At 37.5% G+C, this 21,063-nt stretch overlaps 3 protein-coding genes across 5 annotated transcripts in view; 2 read left to right on the top strand and 1 right to left on the bottom strand.

The window, feature by feature from the left end:
- Nucleotides 1-403: 403 nt before the first annotated feature.
- pcid2.S (PCI domain containing 2 S homeolog) lies at nucleotides 404-21,004 on the bottom strand (the record flags this gene model as incomplete). Its single annotated transcript, NM_001095768.1, is given in 15 exon segments — nucleotides 404-894; nucleotides 1,170-1,293; nucleotides 1,556-1,681; nucleotides 2,176-2,249; nucleotides 4,891-4,991; nucleotides 6,010-6,151; nucleotides 6,237-6,312; nucleotides 13,427-13,530; nucleotides 14,971-15,025; nucleotides 15,548-15,589; nucleotides 17,438-17,503; nucleotides 17,813-17,886; nucleotides 18,295-18,384; nucleotides 18,655-18,778; nucleotides 20,845-21,004. Coding segments are annotated over 14 exon segments (1,200 nt in total). The 3' UTR covers nucleotides 404-804.
- Nucleotides 8,264-11,842, top strand: LOC121400656. Of its 2 annotated transcripts, XM_041584238.1 has the most exons (3): nucleotides 8,264-9,108; nucleotides 11,450-11,489; nucleotides 11,606-11,842. In XM_041584238.1, the coding sequence occupies exons 1-2, from the start codon at nucleotides 8,342-8,344 to the stop codon at nucleotides 11,457-11,459; spliced, it is 777 nt and encodes a 258-aa protein (XP_041440172.1). In that variant the 5' UTR covers nucleotides 8,264-8,341; the 3' UTR covers nucleotides 11,460-11,489; nucleotides 11,606-11,842. The 2 variants fall into 2 exon arrangements, with proteins under 2 accessions (XP_041440172.1, XP_041440171.1); XM_041584237.1 differs by having other exon boundaries at nucleotides 11,450-11,842.
- cul4a.S (cullin 4A S homeolog) overlaps nucleotides 20,903-21,063 on the top strand; it is a 36,832-nt gene continuing 36,671 nt past the window's right edge. Inside the window, exon 1 of one of the 2 annotated variants that reach the window (XM_018249836.2) lies at nucleotides 20,903-21,039. The gene's annotated coding sequence lies outside the window, so the exon portion shown is untranslated. The remainder of the gene's footprint in view (nucleotides 21,040-21,063) is intronic. The other variant, XM_018249834.2, reaches the window with a different exon arrangement.

Here is a 21,063-nt window from a genome sequence, read left to right as displayed (position 1 = left end):
GCAGCAGCGCGCAGACACGTGCGTCTGTTGCGTTTATGGGGCCCCTGGACGATCGCGCCCCAGGAGCCCCTTTCCCACACGCTCCGCTCGTTGCCTAGGGGGTTCTGAGCGAGCGGGGAAGGAGCGAGCAGCATTTAAAGCCGCTCCTGAGCTCCCCCGCTCGCATATGCTGCAGAACGTAGAATCTACGTTCTGTGGCATTTCAAGATACTTTTCCACAGAACGTAGATTCTACGTTCTGTGGCACTTAAAGGGTTAAGAAGTGAAATGTATCAAAAAGACCAGCATTTATTGCTTTGACACACAGAAAAAGCTTGCATAAACTTAGTTATAGGTTTTGCCCAGTGAATGGATATATTTTACATTATTATATCAAAAGATTGTAAGATATGACAAACATTCCTTAATACAAAAAAAAAATCTTTATTCGGGTGAAGAATCTATACACAGGAAAAATAATGTACAATCTAGGCAAAAACACCCCTCTTAACCCTACCCTGGAAATACAGGGAGATAAAGCATATAGATCATATCATGCCACTGGAATGACAAATCTTTAGAGATCATTGTGGGACATTATTCAGCGTTACAAAAACGAGGAGCTTATAAAAAGTGTTACAAAGAGTAAAGCATGTCCTTTATAAGGTCTGATTCCTTTTAAAAATACATCCCTTGACTGTTTTTTAGGTAGTAGTTTGTATAAAATTACATTGTTTCTGTTATAAATGGGAAATTGATGTCTGAAATAACAGTCACAAGAATGTCCGTTCTCCCACATTCATCTTAAAAAAAAAAAAGCAGGTCCTAGCAGACTGTGGACAATGGTGGGAAAGGATTTTGCTTGCTGACCACGAGCTTTTGATGCTGATGAGATATATAGCCTTTAATGTGACCCTGTTAAGAAATGAAGGGAAAATATTGTTGGACTTATCACACTGCAAGAAAAAGAGCAATGTCATACTCACACTGGCACAAGATATAGTAAAAAACGTGAAGATTTTTCTAAATACATTAATGTGTAAACCTAGAGCAACCGAAGCTGAAAGTGATATTTATACATTCCTGTACAAATCTGGATCACTTAGTATGACGTAGACACTGATATTCTTACAAACGGTAGAGATAATTTTAAGGAGGATGACACTGTTTAGCACACAAAATGCACTTACCATATAAATAAGATTAGCTATAATACATTGTACTTCGTCAATATCCACGTCTCCCACTTCCATAAACTTTAGTGCAACCAAAAATGCATCCAAAGACAGTTGGTGAGTTTTCAGTAGAAGGTACCTGTAATACAAATGGTAATAAAACATTTGGGATTGTATTTAAGTCAAACACTGGCAGCATAAGACAAGGGTGAAGTAGGTTATATTCACCGCAAATAGTATTTTTTTTTTAATCAATTCCCCTGATGGGCTGAAGCACAAGTTTGCTGTGTTTTCCTAGTGGGCAGCATAGTTTCAGTGGCACTCACTTGTTGCCTGGCAAAATGTCAGCTTAAACAAAAAAAACATGAACCATGTACAAAATATTAGTGGGAACTCCTTACACTTTTTTAAAGAGGTTTCTATAGCTGATAATCTTCAGCTTCTCCAATATCAGGAAAATACCACAACGAATAAAGAAGGTCTCATGCTTGGTCAAAGCCTCGGTCAGTAACAGCAGGTTGCCTTCACTGTAAGGAGGAATACAATTAATAAACACAGACAAAACAAATGATGACAGTTCTTTCACTGTATAAAAGTAATCCATTGCAAACAATTACACTATTTGTACAACACTGTGAATAGATGCCCATTTCTCCACTATTAGTGATTATCATTTATATAACTATTTGTAAACAAGTTATTTATAATCTGTTCATAGCAACTTACAACAGAAACAATATAAACATATGAATATCCCATAGCTAGTTGATCAAAAAAGTAGGAATTATACTTTAAAAGAGGCATTTCTATTGCTGAATCAAGCTAGGAAGCTTTACTTCGTTCCATTTGTTTAGAATGCTATTGATTTATTGCTCTACATCTTAATGGGTTCCTTCACATAAAATGTATATTAAATCACAGCAGTGTAAAACTTACTTATTTCTTTTTAAATGTACTTTATTTATATATTATCCCTAGCACAGCAGAACACTGTCTATTTTAGAGAAATAACGTGTAATACCTCACAGCCTTTGTTACTTCTGCAAACTGCATCAAATCATATTTTTTCAGCAGATGAATTGTTGGCATATGACCCTGCGAGCAAACAAATAATTGACTTGTGTAAGCAATCAAATATATAACAATGCAGGAATGGGATCCGCTATCAGTAAATCTGTTATCCAGAAAGCTCTAATTTATGGGAAGACCATCACCCATAGACTTCATTTTAATCCAATATTTAAAAATGTTTAAAAATAATTTTCACTGTAATAATAAAAGAGTACATTGCATTTGATCCTAAAATATAATTAATCCTTATTGGACACAAAAAATTCTATTTGGTTTAATATTGAAAAGATTTTTTAGTAGACAAAGTATGTAGATCCAAATTACAGAAACATTCTGGTCCCCAGCATTCTGGATAACAGGTTCCATACCTGCACTCGTCAATAAGCACGCTGAGAGCCAGGTCCGACCCTGCATCAATACATTATTATTCCAAATTTATATAGAAAAGAATTAGAGAGAGATTATAGATGATTAGACCCTGCTCCAGTATAACTACAATCTAAGAATCTTATCATGCTATAATATATACAGTATATATAAAAGAGTTATGCCAAGGATATAGAGAAGGCTTTTCTCACTTTACTTTATTTCACAAACATACATTACAAGTAAACTGAAAAAATTTTAAGCAGAGGAATAATTATTAGCTTTTTTCTGTTAAAGATTTATTTATTTATTTATTTATTACATTTCTCCCATAATACAAAATATGCTGTGTGGCAGTGGACATACATATTACTATAAAACTGACTCTATAGCCTAAAGCAGGGCTGTCCAACTGGCGGCCCGTGACCCCCCCTTCTGTGGCCCCCACATGCTGTGTCTGCTTACCATATGTAAGCTTTAAAATGCCCAGTGCTGCTTGTGTGTGCCATTCTCTGCTTGCTCTTTGCAGCTTGTGTGTGCCATTCTCTGCTTACTCAGTACTGCTTGTGTGTGCCATTCTCTGCTTGCCCAGTGCTGCTTGTGTGTGCCATTCTCTGCTTGCTCTTTGCTGCTTGTGTGTGCCATTCTCTGCTTACTCAGTACTGCTTGTGTGTGCCATTCTCTGCTTGCCCAGTGCTGCTTGTGTGTGCCATTCTCTGCTTGCTCTTTGCTGCTTGTGTGTGCCATTCTCTGCTTACTCAGTACTGCTTGTGTGTGCCATTCTCTGCTTACTCGGTACTGCTTGTGTGTGCCATTCTCTGATTGCCCAGTGCTGCTTGTGTGTGCCATTCTCTGCTTGCTCTTTGCTGCTTGTGTGTGCCATTCTCTGCTTACTCAGTACTGCTTGTGTGTGCCATTCTCTGCTTGCCCAGTGCTGCTTGTGTATGCCATTCTCTGCTTGCTCTTTGCCATTCTCTGCTTACTCAGTGCTGCTTGTGTGTGCCATTGTCTGCTTGCCAAGTACAGCTTGTGTGTGCCATTCTCTGCTTACTCAGTACTGCTTGTGTGTGCCATTCTCTGCTTGCCCAGTGCTGCTTGTGTGTGCCATTCTCTGCTTGCCCAGTGCTGCTTGTGTGTGCCATTCTCTGCTTGCTCTTTGCTGCTTCTGTGTGCCATTCTCTGCTTACTCAGTGCTGCTTGTGTGCCATTCTCTGCTTACTCAGTGCTGCTTGTGTGCCATTCTCTGCTTACTCAGTGCTGCTTGTGTGTGCCATTGTCTGCTTGCCCAGTGCTGCTTGTGTGTGCCATTCTCTGCTTGCCCAGTGCTGCTTGTGTGTGCCATTCTCTGCTTGCCCAGTGCTATTTGTGTGTGTCATTCTCTGCTTGTCCCACACTACCTATGGGATGTAAGCCTGTTAAGGATTTGTTCTTGGAGTTTGTTAGCATTTGGAAATTGTTGTTAAAGGGGAAGGAAACCTCGTCGGCGCTAACCCCCCTCCCCCCCTCCCGTGTATTGCCCCCCCTCCCTCCTCCCAACTGGCCTACCCCTCCCGCTGGGCAAATGCCCCTAACTTGTTAACTTACCCTTCTGCGCAGGTCCAGTCCAGGGAGTTCACAGGCGACATCTTCTTCCACGCGATCTTCTTCCTCCTTTGACCGGCGTTTTGGCGCATGCGCAGTAGGAGCATTTCGCCGGTACGGATCTACTGCGCATGCGCCAAAAGTCACGCGCATGCGCAGTAGATCGTACCGGCGAAACGATCCTACTGCGCATGCGCCGGTCAAAGGAGGAAGATCGCGTGGAAGAAGATGTCGCCTGTGAACTCCCTGGACTGGACCTGCGCAGAAGGGTAAGTAACAAGTTAGGGGCATTTGCCCAGCGGGAGGGGTAGGCCAGGGGGAGGAGGAGGGTGGGCAACAAACGGGAGGGGGGGTGGGCGGTTAGCGCCGAGGAGGTTTCCTTCCCCTTTAAGGGCCCCTAAGGTGTTTAATCATGTGTTGGGGGTTGTTGTATTATCCACAGGGGAGGATGAGGCATATGGATTTAAGGGTATATTTTAACATGACTTTTACATATGAGTGATGAGGGATTTCCCTGCAGTGAGCACCAACCATTTGTGTTTTTGGTGTGGTACCACCGTTAATGTGGATATGATCTTAAAAGTTCTTGTGGTAACAAGGGTGTGGTTTACAGTGGGTGTGGTTTAAAAGAGGGAGTGGCTGACTTCTATTATCGGCATTTTTTGGCCCTCGGTACTACAGAAGTTGGACAGCACTGGCCTAAAGTAACCAGACTCACCAATAACATTTTCACTGGTAATAAGTAGATTAGGATCATTCGCTTGTTTTTTTGGCTGGATCTGTGACAATGCTCAAAGGCAAACGATAAATACTCCTCCGCTAGAAAAGCAAATCAAGAAAAGGGTTATTTTTTCTGAGTTAGCAAAATTAGTCACATGATAACGGTCAATTAAGGGCAAAGATACAGGGCGATTAGTCGCTCCAATTAAAAACCTGTACACGGCAACTAATCGCCATAGTGTTAGCCATGGCAATTTGTACTGGCGACTTACCAGCCACAATATACCTATTGTCTGTTGACAGATTTTGTGGCTAGTCGCGACTACCCGCTTAGAAAGAAAACAAAAGCTTCCGTGGCGACATGGAGCTTCAGTGTACGGGAACTGTGGAGATAAGTCGTCATGATCAAGGTTTTTAAAAATGGTGGCGACTAATTGCCCCATGTGGCATTGGCCTAAAAAGAGCAATAGAGCAAAGTGCTTCATATTTAGTTGCACGTTAGTTAGCAGATAGTAAAGAAAAAAAAATTCAGCTTAATCTTTAACCCAACTTATTCCTAACTAATATGTAGCTGTTCAAATACAAAGGCAAATAACTCCTATCTAAACTGGCATGGCAACGGCACAAGTTATATTAACAATTAAAGGAATAATGATGAGATGTGTCTTTATAGGCCCCACTTATAATTGTAAGGGGGCATGGATCAGCCTGATTGGGCAAACAACTTAGCTGAACAGATCAGACAAAGATAAAGACTATTTTATTGATCTTACCAACCAATAGAGCAGATTTTTAAGTTTTCGCAGTCTTTAATACAAAATAATTTCAAAAGCTCCTTTCTGGCTCCAGAATGACAAATCAGTTACTAAATCCAAATTGCACAAATATCATTAGGAGGCTTAAACTTTCTTGATTGTTAAAAAACATTCAAACATTTCTTGAAAGAACAAGAGAATTCCACAACAACCCCTCCCCTTAATTCCAGAATGGAAAATAAACTGTTCAATTTAAAAGCTTATTTCATTTAACTAGTCATGCGACTACAAGGTGACAACTTTTGCATTATCACATATTCTATTTTGTATTAAGGCTATAACTCTTCAATTAAATTTTTTACCTTTCTTGAAATCACTGTCAAACATGGATTTCCGACCAACATAATACTTGAATGTGACCCTCTGTGCCATTGTGTATTCCTCCTTAAAATTGGAACTGTCGATTGCTCTGATTAGAGGTTTGCATAAGTGGAGCTTGCTGATCTAGAAGCAACACAAAGGTGGTTGCTTACATGTTGCTGCTCTGGAATGCATGCAAATCATACACTTTGTCAGTTGCAAAGCATACCTTGAAATATATCTTGAAAAGCTGATTCACAAGAAATAACATTCCCCATTTTTTGGAGTCCTCAAAAGCAGCACGACTGTTGGAAAACAAAGATGGAGGATGACAAACTTGCAGGCCGGTCTATACAAAATGAATGCTGCAGTTTGATCTTATTGGGGTTCATATAACAAAAAGTGAACAATCTGCAAATGTAGTCCTGCTGCTTTCAGATAAAAAGTTTATTCAACTAACATATCAAAATGACAACAATATTAGTACATCAAAAAGGCCTGCTTCACCATATACATTTTTTTAAATATTTAAAATGAGGAAAGGTAGTGCTACATTAAAGCTAAATATTAATATAGTATCTCCCAGCTAAACTGCTATATATTTCTATTAATGCACATGCTTACTGTAGTTATCTGCAGAAACACATGGGGGCTAATTTATTAAAGTCTGAATGACAAAACTTCGATTTTTTTTTTCTCTCGAATTTTCAGTGGAAAAAAAAACAAAACTAGAATTTGTCAAGATTATACCCTGAGGATGTAAAAAGTCTAAATCCAAATATCCGGCAGCTACCGAGGTTGTATATAAGTCAATGGGAGAGGTCCCTATCCTATTTGGAAGTTCCTGTGGTCTGAGCTGGAATTACGTAATAATTAATCCAGCACACGAAGTTTGCTCAAGGGTTATTACCCGTGTTTAATGTCAAGCCAAACAGGTTACAACGTTTCGGGGGCGTACCCCTTCGTCAGGTGATCTGTGCCTCCCACTTCCACCATTAAATAGGTAAAAAAAATTTTTAAAACAACACCCCCATATTAAGAAAAAATTTACATATCAATCAAGAACAATCAACAGGAATCCTTGGATTATAATAAAAGTCCAGAGTCCATCCAATATTCACAATAAAGTCCAAACCCCTGAAAAGTTTGAAAACATTTGTTCACACATTATTTTGTTATAAGTAGATCGTATCAAAAAAGAAAAAAATACTCAAAAGGATTCTTTAAACAATATAGGAAAGAATTAATCATACCTTTCCTTTTCTAACGAAAAAATTATCAACTTAGGAGAATCTGTAGAAAAATAGAAACAAATTAGCAACATAATCTCAAACCAAATGGTACATTGTTACAAGTAAGATCTCAGGCTGAATTCCTCATTTAACCCCCTCGGTGTCTGAGTTTGCAGCAGCCATATCCAGTAAGCCTCACGTTGTGCTAATCTTATCTTTAGATTTTGGTTCGATGAATATATTTTTTCTAGCACCTGCCATCGTAGTTGTGATGTCCTATGGCCTGCTTCAAAAAAATGTTGGTATAAAAAAGTTTCCTGCTTTTTCTTTTTATCACCAACTCCCTTAATGTCATCCTTTTGTGGTTTAAAATTTCTTATAGCAGCCTTATGTTCGTTTAACCTTATGGCTGCTGCAAACTCAGACACCGAGGGGGTTAAATGAGGAATTCAGCCTGAGATCTTACTTGTAACAATGTACCATTTGGTTTGAGATTATGTTGCTAATTTGTTTCTATTTTTCTACAGATTCTCCTAAGTTGATAATTTTTTCGTTAGAAAAGGAAAGGTATGATTAATTCTTTCCTATATTGTTTAAAGAATCCTTTTGAGTATTTTTTTCTTTTTTGATACGATCTACTTATAACAAAATAATGTGTGAACAAATGTTTTCAAACTTTTCAGGGGTTTGGACTTTATTGTGAATATTGGATGGACTCTGGACTTTTATTATAATCCAAGGATTCCTGTTGATTGTTCTTGATTGATATGTAAATTTTTTCTTAATATGGGGGTGTTGTTTTAAAAATTTTTTTTACCTATTTAATGGTGGAAGTGGGAGGCACAGATCACCTGACGAAGGGGTACGCCCCCGAAACGTTGTAACCTGTTTGGCTTGACATTAAACACGGGTAATAACCCTTGAGCAAACTTCGTGTGCTGGATTAATTATTACGTACCTTTCGTTGGGGGTGCCGTCCTCCTATGATCCATGCACCGTGAACGTTAAAAGAGGGACCAGGTGTGCATCTGCATTTCGTTTGGCTGAAGTTCGTTACTATTACGGCAGCAGTATTTGCACCCTCGTGTGTGTCCCCTACGTGATGTCATTTGCCGATATTTCCGCCTCAACCGACCAACGTGCTGATACTTTCAGCTTTACTGAGGCGGAAAGGAAAAGGATACTGAACGCCGCACAAGCATTACCTTCGATAACACCGGCGGGCGACGCTGAAATCTTGCGTGAGCTGGAAAGGCTAAAGAGGAGAGAGGTAGCATGGACACTGCACTCCTCTACTTTGTCCGAGTATGCAAAGGTACAGAGAATACCTCGGGGGTTAAGACTACACATAAAGCCAGGACTGTTCCGGGAGGACAAGGATTTTGTCTCCAGATGGCAGTGTATCCTAAACAAATGCAGCCTCGATCTCATCACTCTAACTGTGCAGCAGCTGCAAAACGGCTTGCGGGAAACTCGCCAGCAAATACATACAGCAGAGGAGGAACTCAAGGCCAAGGACACGATGAATACTGTCAAAACGACGCTTGCAGAGCTTCAGGTGAGGATAGATACACTCGAACAGGAAATCCTTCAATCCAAATTGCGCAAATTCAAAAGAGATACAAAAGATTACGAGAGGGGGGAGGTGTATACATGGAAAACGACAAGGAAGGCCCAATATACAAGACAGCCCAGATCAACAGGGGACTTGGAAGGAGCCTACTCTCAACAATCCTCGGATTCAGATTCTATTTCTGGCACCTCTGCACAATCCTCACCGGCTTTTTTAGGCCAGCGCCAAAGCAACACAAGAGAACCAGGAGGGGCAAAAAAACGCCAGCCAGCAGCCAGGAAACAACAAAAACTGAGGTGAATAACGTTTTTAATTTATCCTCACATGTTTTGACTGAACCAGAACTATCAGTCCTAAACAAAGGGCTTAATTTTGTACCTATGCATGTGAATGCCCCTTTTGAATTTACTGTTGATTTCTTTAAATTTATGCGATCTCTTAAATTAAAGGTGCATTTTTCTGATAAAAATGTGGGCATTAAGAGTGATGAGGTAAATAAAAAATTGGCCTGTAAATTGCAACAAAAAAGTACATATGTTCCCCCTGGGAATTATTCCTCACTTGATGCTTTTGAATTTCTAGTGAGAATGGAGGTTGAAAAGCATTTGATTGATGGTCACAATAAAGTCAAACAAAATATATCGGCCCTTGAGAGGAAGGCTTTGGTTAATCTTCAGGAGAATGACTCTATTGTGATCTGCAAAGCTGACAAAGGTGGTGGGATTGTGGTGTTAAATAAATGTGATTACGAAAAGGAAGCATTTCGCCAGTTAAATAATGATTGTCATTATAGGAAGATTGATTATGATCCCTCTTTACAACTTAAGGATGAAATAAAAATTTTCCTATATTCAGCGGTTATGGAGGGTATTATCACAGAGGATACTTATAATTTACTGTTTCGTGAACAAGCTAAAATCTCACACATTTATTTTCTGCCAAAAATCCACAAGTCCCTAATCAATCCACCTGGGCGCCCTATTGTAAGTAATGTGGGCTCTTTGTTACAGCCTCTTGCTATTTATATTGACATAGCACTACAAGAAATAATCCCAATGTTGAAACATTGTGTACAAGACACAGGTGATTTCCTGTTACGTTTGGATGAGATTGTTGTACCTTTAGAGGATTACCTCCTATGTTCCCTTGACGTATGTGATTTGTTTACGTCCATCCCGCATAATGAAGGCATTGAGTGCGTTCGTTCTTATCTGGGCCTTACTAAAACACCTACACATCAGATTAATTTTTTATGCACTTTATTGGAGATGGTGCTTACGAAAAATGTTTTTTCTTTTCAGAACAATTTTTTCTTACAGACACAAGGCTGCGCCATGGGTGCTAATATGTCACCGGCTTACGCAAACATTTTTATGGATTATTTTGAAAACACTTTTATCTTTGCCAGTTCTGAATTTTCTCCGCATATTTTGTCATATTGGCGCTATGTGGACGATACTTTTTTTCTTTGGAAAGGTGGCAAAGATAAATTGTTGGAATTCCTTGGATATCTAAACACTGCACATAGCACTTTAAAATTTACTCTAGAGTACCATCCTACCAACATTCACTTTTTAGATGTTGATATTTGTAGATCTAACAATGGTTTTAAAACTACAGTTTTTACAAAACCCACTGATCGTAATAATTTATTAAGTCCTGCCAGTTTCCATGCCCCTAGCCTTTTTAATGGCTTACCTAAAAGCCAATTAATGAGGGTTAGGAGAATTACATCGGATGATGAATTGTATGCTTGTGAATCTGATAAGATGATTGAAAAATTTCACACAAGGGGTTATGACAAAAATAACCTATTAAAAATTCGTGAAGAGGTTAGTAAGATACCTCGAACTAAACTCTTACAAAAACAGATTAGAACTACTAATAAGGATAAACGCATACCTTTTATTTCCACATATGATATTAATGCGAAATATATAAGGAAAACAATTTTGAAACATTGGAAGGTCTTAAAAGGTGATGTTTCATTTGGTAAATTGTTCACATTGCCCCCTGTGTTTTCGTATAAACGTGGTAGGAATGTTGGTGACATTATTAAAAAGAAGGAGCAGAATCCCCATAAAGTACACACTGATAGGATAGGCACTTTTCCCTGTCTTTGTTGCGGCCATTGTACTGGTATTATTAAGGGAGATTATGTGGTACATCCCCAAAAAGGTACAAAACATAACACGAAAGGTTTCCATACCTGTAACTCTCAGGGTGTAATTTACTGTTTAAAATGCCCGTGTGGTTTGGCATATATTGGCCAAACGAGTAGACAGGTTAAAATAAGGTTAAACGAACATAAGGCTGCTATAAGAAATTTTAAACCACAAAAGGATGACATTAAGGGAGTTGGTGATAAAAAGAAAAAGCAGGAAACTTTTTTATACCAACATTTTTTTGAAGCAGGCCATAGGACATCACAACTACGATGGCAGGTGCTAGAAAAAATATATTCATCGAACCAAAATCTAAAGATAAGATTAGCACAACGTGAGGCTTACTGGATATGGCTGCTGCAAACTCAGACACCGAGGGGGTTAAATGAGGAATTCAGCCTGAGATCTTACTTGTAACAATGTACCATTTGGTTTGAGATTATGTTGCTAATTTGTTTCTATTTTTCTACAGATTCTCCTAAGTTGATAATTTTTTCGTTAGAAAAGGAAAGGTATGATTAATTCTTTCCTATATTGTTTAAAGAATCCTTTTGAGTATTTTTTTCTTTTTTGATACGATCTACTTATAACAAAATAATGTGTGAACAAATGTTTTCAAACTTTTCAGGGGTTTGGACTTTATTGTGAATATTGGATGGACTCTGGACTTTTATTATAATCCAAGGATTCCTGTTGATTGTTCTTGATTGATATGTAAATTTTTTCTTAATATGGGGGTGTTGTTTTAAAAAATTTTTTTACCTATTTAATGGTGGAAGTGGGAGGCACAGATCACCTGACGAAGGGGTACGCCCCCGAAACGTTGTAACCTGTTTGGCTTGACATTAAACACGGGTAATAACCCTTGAGCAAACTTCGTGTGCTGGATTAATTATTACGTACCTTTCGTTGGGGGTGCCGTCCTCCTATGATCCATGCACCGTGAACGTTGAAAGAGGGACCAGGTGTGCATCTGCATTTCGTTTGGCTGAGCTGGAATTAGCCCGAACATCTGACTAGGGCTTTTCGGTCAAAAATCTGAAAAATTCGGGCTTTTCAGGAAATAGCCAGAAAAAAATCGAGCGAATCGGCAAGAAAAATTCCAAAAAAAATCATAAGATTCGGATTTTCAGACGATTTTTCCGTGTTTTTTTCCGATACGATAAAACCATGATTTTTTAATAATAAATAAGGTTCAATCGTGCATTCTAGTTTGGTCGGACTTTTTTGATTAAAATAGCCAGATAAATTCGGGCTGTAATAAATAAGGCCCTTGGTGTTTCAGCACTATCTTTTTCCTGCTTGCTATTACTTTAACCAAGTGCTACGAGCTGGTAAAAATGTGCCATTTGTTTTTACCATTCCTTGACTACGCACAATTCAAGAATGAGGAAATCTTTGTCTGAGAGATTGGCACATGCAATGGCCCAGGGCCAGTGGTATACGTTAATAAATGGAAAGGAGAGGATTTTGTCAAGTTTTTAATTGAATGGAAAGAATTTGGCTGATTGCAGACTGAGAAGGACAGAGCAACATTGTAAGTATATAAAAAAAATATATATACTATACATCTAGAGCGTCTTTATTTTGTATTTTTTTAATTCTGAAAAGTTATACCAGGATGAAAAGAAAGACATAGAAATAACAAACATAACATCTTTATCTATTCAGAAGATGATCAGATCATTTAATGTAGGGGATAGTAAGGGATAAATTAATGCTACATTAATTTTACTATTTACAGATATGTAAACTACAGAGCATAAAAGGTATTGGTTGGCTGGGAGATAGCCGACTACTGTTACATTTTTTTTCAGTGGTACATCTTGTTAGACTTACTAGTCCAGTTAAGTAGTCCATTAATATACTGCTTTCAGTAGCCTTCAATATGCAACATATCACATTTAGGTTTACTAAGCATTTAATCATTTTTTTCAATATCTATTAGGCCTTTTGAGTATAGTTTTCCATTAAATCAACAAATAGCCCTTCTCACTCTTGGTCATTAAACCGGATTAGGGATGGAAAATCATTAGTTTTATATCATGTGGCAAGTTTACACATGCATGGAAAAAGTATAAAGCATTTTACACTAACATTTTTCTTTTCTCGTGATTATGAATTGCTAAGTCAGATACTTAATGTGCCTGTGTGATTTATGTATGAGGGAATGGGTAAAAACTACTTAGGGATCAGTAAGTTAAACGTAACAGTATCTGTCATGTTGCTCTTCATTGTCAGTGTATAAAAAATGCAAATTCTAAAACAAGCAGTATGGAAGTGCCTAGCCATATGAATGAATACAAATAAAAGAGAATGAAAGCTTTGAGAATATTCCAAGAATTTCTTCCTTTCTAACGAATAAATGTGAGAAAATGTTTGCCAATTCATACCTATTGTTGGTGATCTATGGGATATAATTATGTGCCTAAAGAAGGCCTATACTCACGTATCACTTGCGCATACTCTGAAACAACTCATCAGAATTTCAGCAGCTTTTTCAAGCATATCTCCCACTTTGCCTTTTCCCTTCTTCACTAGCTGCTGGTCAGCCTGGAGAGGCAACACACATGTAAGCTGTACATTCTCATGTGTCCCAGTAACATCTCAGTAACCATTTTATCAAGTCCAGTAGCAACTATGTCAGTGCACATGCTCAGTAGGGGCTGAAGTTGCAGCTGATAAATGCCAACATTTATTGTAACAAACTGTATACTTCTGACCTTCAGCGACAAGGTTTATGGAGCGGTTATGGATAAAAATCAAAATATCAATAAAATAAAAACACAAAAAATGAGGATGTGAAATGTCTTTTCTCAGAGCCAAACAGGTACCCATGGTTGCCTGAAGTAACACTTTGGGGGTGATTTATCAACGTTCGCATTCAAATTTTTGCTGTAATTCAAATGTTCAAATGTTTTTGCTCTAATCTCCTGAATTAGAATTATGCTTTCAAAAACTCGAATGTATGATATCTACAGTTCAAAAATAATCTAAAAGCTGCCGCGTTCATGTAAAAGTCAATTTTTTTTGACCCTTTGAAAATGATACAGTACAAATTAGAGGCATTCAAATTTTTGTTTCCATAATTTTCTTTGAGTTTCTGGATTTACTACTCTAACATCATACAAATTTTAATTTTGATAAATAAGCCTCTGTCTACTCATACTTCCGGGCAAGCTCTAGCAAACAAAGATAAAACGAATTACAAAGGTTTTTTCAGATTTGTTGCCTGCAGGTAGGGCAGTGAGTATAGAGTCTTTGCGTCTGTGGAAAACCCTTTGCAAACGTTACAAAAAATAGACTCGGACTAAGCAAAAAGCTGCAGGCCCTTGTATAAAACATTACCTTGTAGATAAGCTAAGTATCAACTTCCCAACAACTAGAGCAATTGGGTCTAACCCTATGAGACCCATTGCTGGGTCTCTGAAACTTTAGCAAAAAATGTAAATGCTGCAGACAAGCTGATTCAATGTATCCTAAATGAAATCCTTGCTGTCATTTCCACATATTGGTTTACTAATCCCTCTAAAACACAGTTCTCTGTGCAGTCCTGCCTTATTTCTATACAGGTACTCCACAAAGCCTGGGATATTGCGGCTGGGCCAAATGAGTTATCTATGGGATCTCTTGAAGTATATATCTATATTATTACACAGTACATATTTTTCTATTTGTATGAAAAGAAGACTGCGCTTGAACAAATAAAGCTACTTTCCACAAACATAATTAAATCCTGGAATGGCTGAACTAGAATTACCAGATTATTAAAAATAAGCAACTGCCAAGTTGAACTGTAAGGTCTGCAGAAAATATTTGCTATAGTGTAAATACATTAACTGATATTTGTAATCAGATTTAAATGTCACACAAATGAATGGTTTTATAAATAAATGGTTTCTTGTGGAAACTCATCACAAGTTCATCATGTCTTGGCAAATTGCTTATTGAATCTAAAGTTGGATAAAATGAGAAGATGCCTCATTTACTTACATTGTTAGCAAATATCCGCAAGTCAAGAGTGATGCTGTACATAATGGGCAAGGCCCTAAAATACAAAGGAAACACACAAGCAAATGTGAATATGAAAGGCAAGAAACTGACTTATGAAAGAAAAGGCTAATAGTGCAATTTGCTGATAAACAGGTATAAGAGTTATATTATATACAGATCAGCCATAGTTATTTTCCAGAGTTGAACTACTACTGATACATAATCTCTCCTCAGTTTTTGCAATAGACAGGAGGGTTAAACTCCCTAAACTTGTGGCATGCAGTAGTATAAACACAAAGTGTGCTGCCTTGCGGGCAAATATTGGAAGTCCATTTTAAGTTAACTGCTCCAAAATTGGGCCCAAACTAAGTCACCATTCCCATCAGCCACACCAGCTACAAGGATATGGTTCTCAGCTGGGACCATCTGTTCAGTTAACAGCCAAAACAAAAGGTTTTTTTTTAATATTTTTTTTATTTAGTCAATACAGCTAAATCTGACACAGTGTTACCAGCAAAAGATGTCGCTAATTTATTGTCATGCTTTTGACGTCTAATACAATCTAAATGTTACTTACCAGTTTTCTTCTTTATGAGCTTGAAAGCTTTTCAGAAAAGATGTGATAAGTGTTAAGAAAAGCAAACTTGTCAATCACATGAATTTACATCCCAGCAGATAAAAATTTAAAAAAGTGAAAACTTGAAGAGAATATTGCAACAATTTTTTTGCTATGCATTATATAAAACAGTGGTGTAAATGATTTCTTCCAAATCTTTCTAATACACAGAGCTACAAAGAAGTGGAAAACATTGAGTACTTATCAACCAATGCATAGGTAATAATGGATAGTAAACATTTAAAGGAGAACTAAACCCTAAAATTGAATATGGCTAAAAATGTCATATTTTATATACGGTACTGAACAGATTGAACCAGCCTAAAGTTTCAGCTTCTCAATAGCAGCAATGATCCAGGACTTCAAACTTATAACAGGGGGTCACCATCTTGAAAAGTGTCTGCGACACTCACATGCTCAGTAGGCTCTGAGCAGCTGTTGAGAAGCTAAGCTTAGGGGTCATCACAAATTATCAAGCAGAAAATCTGGTTGGCTTGTGATATGAGCTGATGCTACAGGGCTGGTTATTAAATTCTGATGCTAATTGCACTGGTTTCTGTGCTGCCTTGTAGTAATTATCTGTATTAAATACTAATCAGCCTTATATTGTGACATTTCTATTCTATGTGTATTGTATATTGTGAGTGGGTCCCTAAGCTCAGTAAGTGACAGCAGCACAGAGCATGTGCAGTGAATCAGCAGAAAAGAAGATGGGGAGCTACTGGGGCATCTTTGGAGAGACATATCTTTTACTGCTAAAGGGCTGTGGTTGCCTTGGGCTGGTATAGAAGCCCAAAACATAATGTACAACATTTCTAGCCTACTTCTTTAGTTAGGCTTTAGTTCTCCTTTAAATGGGTTGTTCACCTTCCAACATTTTTTTTCAGTTTTTTTGTATAGCCAGCTTAAGAATGTATTTTATAAGGTTATGTGTGTATAACTGGAGTTTACCAAAGATTGGGAATTAAGCTACTCACAATTCACAATGCTCAATTTTTCTGTTAATGCTAGGCAAGCTTCACATATATTGTAAACATAAAATAAAAGACATATGTTATGGTAACTATACTTATTCCTTCTGTAGTTTCAGGGAATGTACTCTTTATGAAACATTCATTTGATATATTTCTTCTTTGGCTCTGTTGAGCTGAATCCCTTAGTTTCATTACAGGCAGCTGTTAGAATTGATACAATAATTACCAATATTCCAAATATACTGCTGAGAAATGCATCAGCTAAATGTAGCAAATTGTAACAGTTCAGAACTGCACCTTAATTACCAGAGATAGGAACAATAAACTTAAAAGGTGAAATATAAAAGATGGAAAGCAATTGAAAAAAGTCTTTACTTCTGGTGAACAATTTGAAAATAACAACTGAAAAAAGTGTTCGGAAGGCAAACAAACCCTTTATAGGAATTGTTTAGTATAAAAATAAAAACTGGGTAAATAGATAGGCTGTGCGGCCCGCGACCTGAACTGCAACCAGCATATTTCCCCACTTTATCCGCTACCCGACCTGCAACCTGCCGACCACCAACAAACAGGAAGTGATGGTGCTGCAAACCTGAAGGGACGTCATCAAAAGTGGGCGGGGACAGAAACAAGTTTTGTAAAACTTTAAAAGGAGTAAAATATAGACAATATTACATAAGATAAGAAATTTAGATAAGACCCGCAATCCGACCCACAGGTATACCCCCACCTGAAAATCCTCCCCTCATTCTGCAGGGTTCCCGCTTTTTTTGAGGGTAACCTGCGGGTACCAGATGCGCTGCGGGACTCTAAGTGGATGTTTAATCTATTGATTTATGTATTTATGTGTTAAATGCTTTATTAAAGAAAAGGATATTGCACAACAAGTGTTTGATATTTATATGCCTCGACAAAGTCATGGTTGGACGCTGCATTAATGCACCTAGAAAGAAAACAAAGAGAGATTTAACTAAACTAAGTTAATTTTCTCTGTAATAGTAAAACAGTATCTTGTACATGGGCCATACTAAAATATAATTGGTCCTTAATAGAGGCAGAACAAGCCTATTGTGTTTATTTAATGTTTATCTATTTTTCTAGTAGACTTAAGTTATGAAGATCCAAATTACAGAATGATCCATTATCCGGAAATCCGGAAGTCCTGAGCATTCTGCATAACAGGCCCAATACCTGTAGTACTGTGATTTGCCGTGCACACATTACAAATGCCATATATCCCACACATTCTTACCGTAAGTGAGCTGCAAACATTTCGTCATAAGGCGGTTCCAGTACCTGCTGACACTTTTCCTCTGGTGATAACAACTAACACACACAAACATTAATAAAAATGAGCAAAGATATAAGATTACTAATGTTAATATAGATTTCTAAGAAACAGGAGAAGACTAATAGGTTATAGAGATATAAAGGAGGTAGTTGTGTTCTGGCTATTATGTTAGACATTCGTTCACTACAGCCTTAATAGATTACATTTTTTGGCCAACTATATCTAAACCTTTCCCCCCCCCAAATTATCTCTTTACCCAGTTTAACTGTTCCTTGTGACACTGACCAGTAACAGAGGTAAAGAAGACAATCCTATTTAGTGCTTACAATCAAAAGAGCGTATGAGACAGAAGGTGTGGAAATCCATTTTAAGTAAACGTCTAGCATTAAAACGGTTTGTTTTAGGTAACTGTTGTAGTAAATAAATAAAGAAGGTTTGGCTACCTGTAGTCGAGCATTTGCAACATGAGGGTGTTTGAATGAAACTAGGTCTGCACAGTTAAAGCCATCTTTAGAGTCAATTGCTTCCTGCACCTAGAACACAAAGGAAGTATTTTACAAGATTCTGTCATCAGATTTCCTTGAAAAGAAAAGTATCTTCATATATATTTATATATAACATTAGAAAAGATCCTAAGTAGACTTTCCGGAGCATGCTTATCTCACAAGTCAGAGCAGAAACAACTGTCTCTTACATAAAATACTTTTTTGCAAAAGGACAAATGTATCAGCATGGGCATAATTGTGCAGAAGAATCCCAGGCACTAAATCATTTTTTTGTAATAATTTCTTGAGGAAACCTACCTGTTGCAAATACTGATTTATGGTAATGTGTGCCATATTCCCTGTTCCAGTGGGGGTTTTTTTCTTAATACGGTTACATAAGAATTGCACATTCACTGTTCTAGCTAGTCAGTGTTCAGTTTATCTGAAATAAAAAAAAAAAAGTTCCATTGTTATTTCAAATTTCCACAAGATCTAAAAACTTGTGAAACTTAGTTTCATGCAGTGATAATGTTGCAATTAATCTGTGCATGGACCTAAAACAAAGGAGATACAGAAGTCAAGTCATATACAATGCCCCAGCTGAAGTGTAAAAACACTAAGGGGGTGGGGGGGCAGGAGAATGCACCTTAGTGCTCTGCTCATACACAAAGCACTTCAGAATGAAACCAGCGCAGGACAGCCCTGTGCTTAGCAACTGCCACAGGACAGGTGGTGATATTACTAAGCTAAAATTTACATTGTTTGCTTGCCAGTGAATACAGACACAATGTGGTTTGACAAAATGGTGTTCAGTCAGAATATTACAATAAGATGGGCAACACAGTTGCTTAGGGTCGAATACCGAGGGTTAATTAACTCTCGATATTCGACCGAAGTAAAATCCTTCCACTTCGAATATCGAAAGATTTACCGCATTTCCTTCATTCGTACGATCAAACGATTTTAATCCATCGATCAAACGATTTTCCTTCGATCAAAAAAAGCTGGGAAAGCCTATGGGGACCTTCCCCATAGGTTAAAAATTATGCTTGGTAGGTTTTAGGTGGCTAAGTAGGTGGTCAAAGTATTTTTTAAAGAGACAGTACTTCGACTATCGAATGGTCGAATAGTCGAACGATTTTTAGTTTGAAGCGTTCGATTCAAAGTCGTAGTCGAAGGTCGAAGTAGCCAATTCGATGGTCGAAGTAGCCAAAAAAATACTTCGAAATTCAAAGTATTTTTTTATTCTATTTCTCGAGCTAAGTAAATGTGCCCCAAAATGTCTCCTTTTACAATTTACAGAATGACATGCCAGTTCCCAAAACTTGCATGCTTTTTTTTTTTTAACAGGTCTGGTAATCTGCAGGCTCTTGCTGCACTATTTCAATAATCAAGTACAAATTAAGAAGGGGATGTCTACACAACACTCTTTTTGCATAGTGAAAGAAAATGTAATTCTACAGGATTTTAACGGTTTTATAGTTATTTGTAAACAATTTCTACTGAAAAAAGTATGTCTCGGCTGGTGATATTTTCTGCCGTGTTGATGATGAATCCTAAACAGTAAAATGGAAGCTAGCTGGCTGAATCATTTTATATATTATTTGAAGAGTTTGAACCAGCAGTGAGTGCAGAGACTAGAAAGGGAAAGAAAATCACATCTATATCATATCTAAACTATATTGTAATTATAAGTTGTGTAGGCTATTTTCTTTCATTAGGCAAAATCATTTTTGAATTGACTACCCTCTTTATTACTATAAATACTACTTTAATGTCACATGGATTGTCTCATAGTGGAAAAACATACAAATATCCACCATCAGCCACCTCTTAGAGGTGGGCAAAACACTGAATCAGGAAACAAAAACAAACAATGAATGGGGTGGTAAGAGCATGAAAATTCCCTTATCCTAAACCATTAGACACAAAAAAATAAAGGGGTGGTTTGCCTTTAAATTAACTTTTAGTATGTTATAGCATGACCAACTTTTCAATTACTCTTGATTATTTTTTTTTTTTACAGTTTTCAGTTATTTGCCTGTTTTCTTTGGATTCTTCTCAGCTTTCAAATGGGGTTCACTGATCCCATCTAAAAACAAATGCTCTGTAAAGCTATACATTTATTGCTATTGCTACTTTTTTTTTACTCATCTTTCAATTCAGGTCCTTTCCTATTTATATCCCAGTCTCTTATTCAAATCAGTACATGGATGCTAGGCTAATCTGGACCCTAGCAACCACTGCAAACTGGAGAGCTGCTGAATGAAAAGTTAAATAACTCAGATATTAAAAAATGAAAACCAATTACAAATTATCTCAGTCTCTACATCATACTAAAGTTAATTAGAGGTTGAACAGCAACTCCTTTAAAGACTACACGTGAGTTTCTCTATTCAGCAAATGCAATACAAAGTGCCTAGAGAAGATACACATGTACTTGCACTAACCATTAAACCATCAAATGATAACAACAATACAAGTGGCAAATAGATTTTGCTCCTCTACCTAGTTCTGCTGCTGAAAGACTAAATTAGCGTCGCTTAACTTCCCCGGAAACCGGCTAGTGCGCCCTGTGACCCGGAAGTAGTGACTGCGTATTATTATATTCAGTGCGGTAGTAATACAAAACTACGAACGCGTCGATTGATAAGTTCGGTGACTGTCCCAGCCAATCTAAGGAATGCCATTTTAATTCCAAAGGTAACCTCAAAACTACGTGCTTAT

The sequence above is a fragment of the Xenopus laevis genome, chromosome 2S (assembly GCF_017654675.1).
Source record: "Xenopus laevis strain J_2021 chromosome 2S, Xenopus_laevis_v10.1, whole genome shotgun sequence".
Taxonomy (NCBI): Eukaryota; Metazoa; Chordata; class Amphibia; order Anura; family Pipidae; genus Xenopus; species Xenopus laevis.
Note: the sequence above shows the minus strand (reverse complement) of the source record. Positions and strands in the feature narration are given on the sequence as shown.

Bases quoted from the DNA above. Each gene is read 5' to 3' on its own strand.
- LOC121400656 (XM_041584238.1), top strand. From the start codon at position 8,342: ATGTCATTTGCCGATATTTCCGCCTCAACCGACCAACGTGCTGATACT.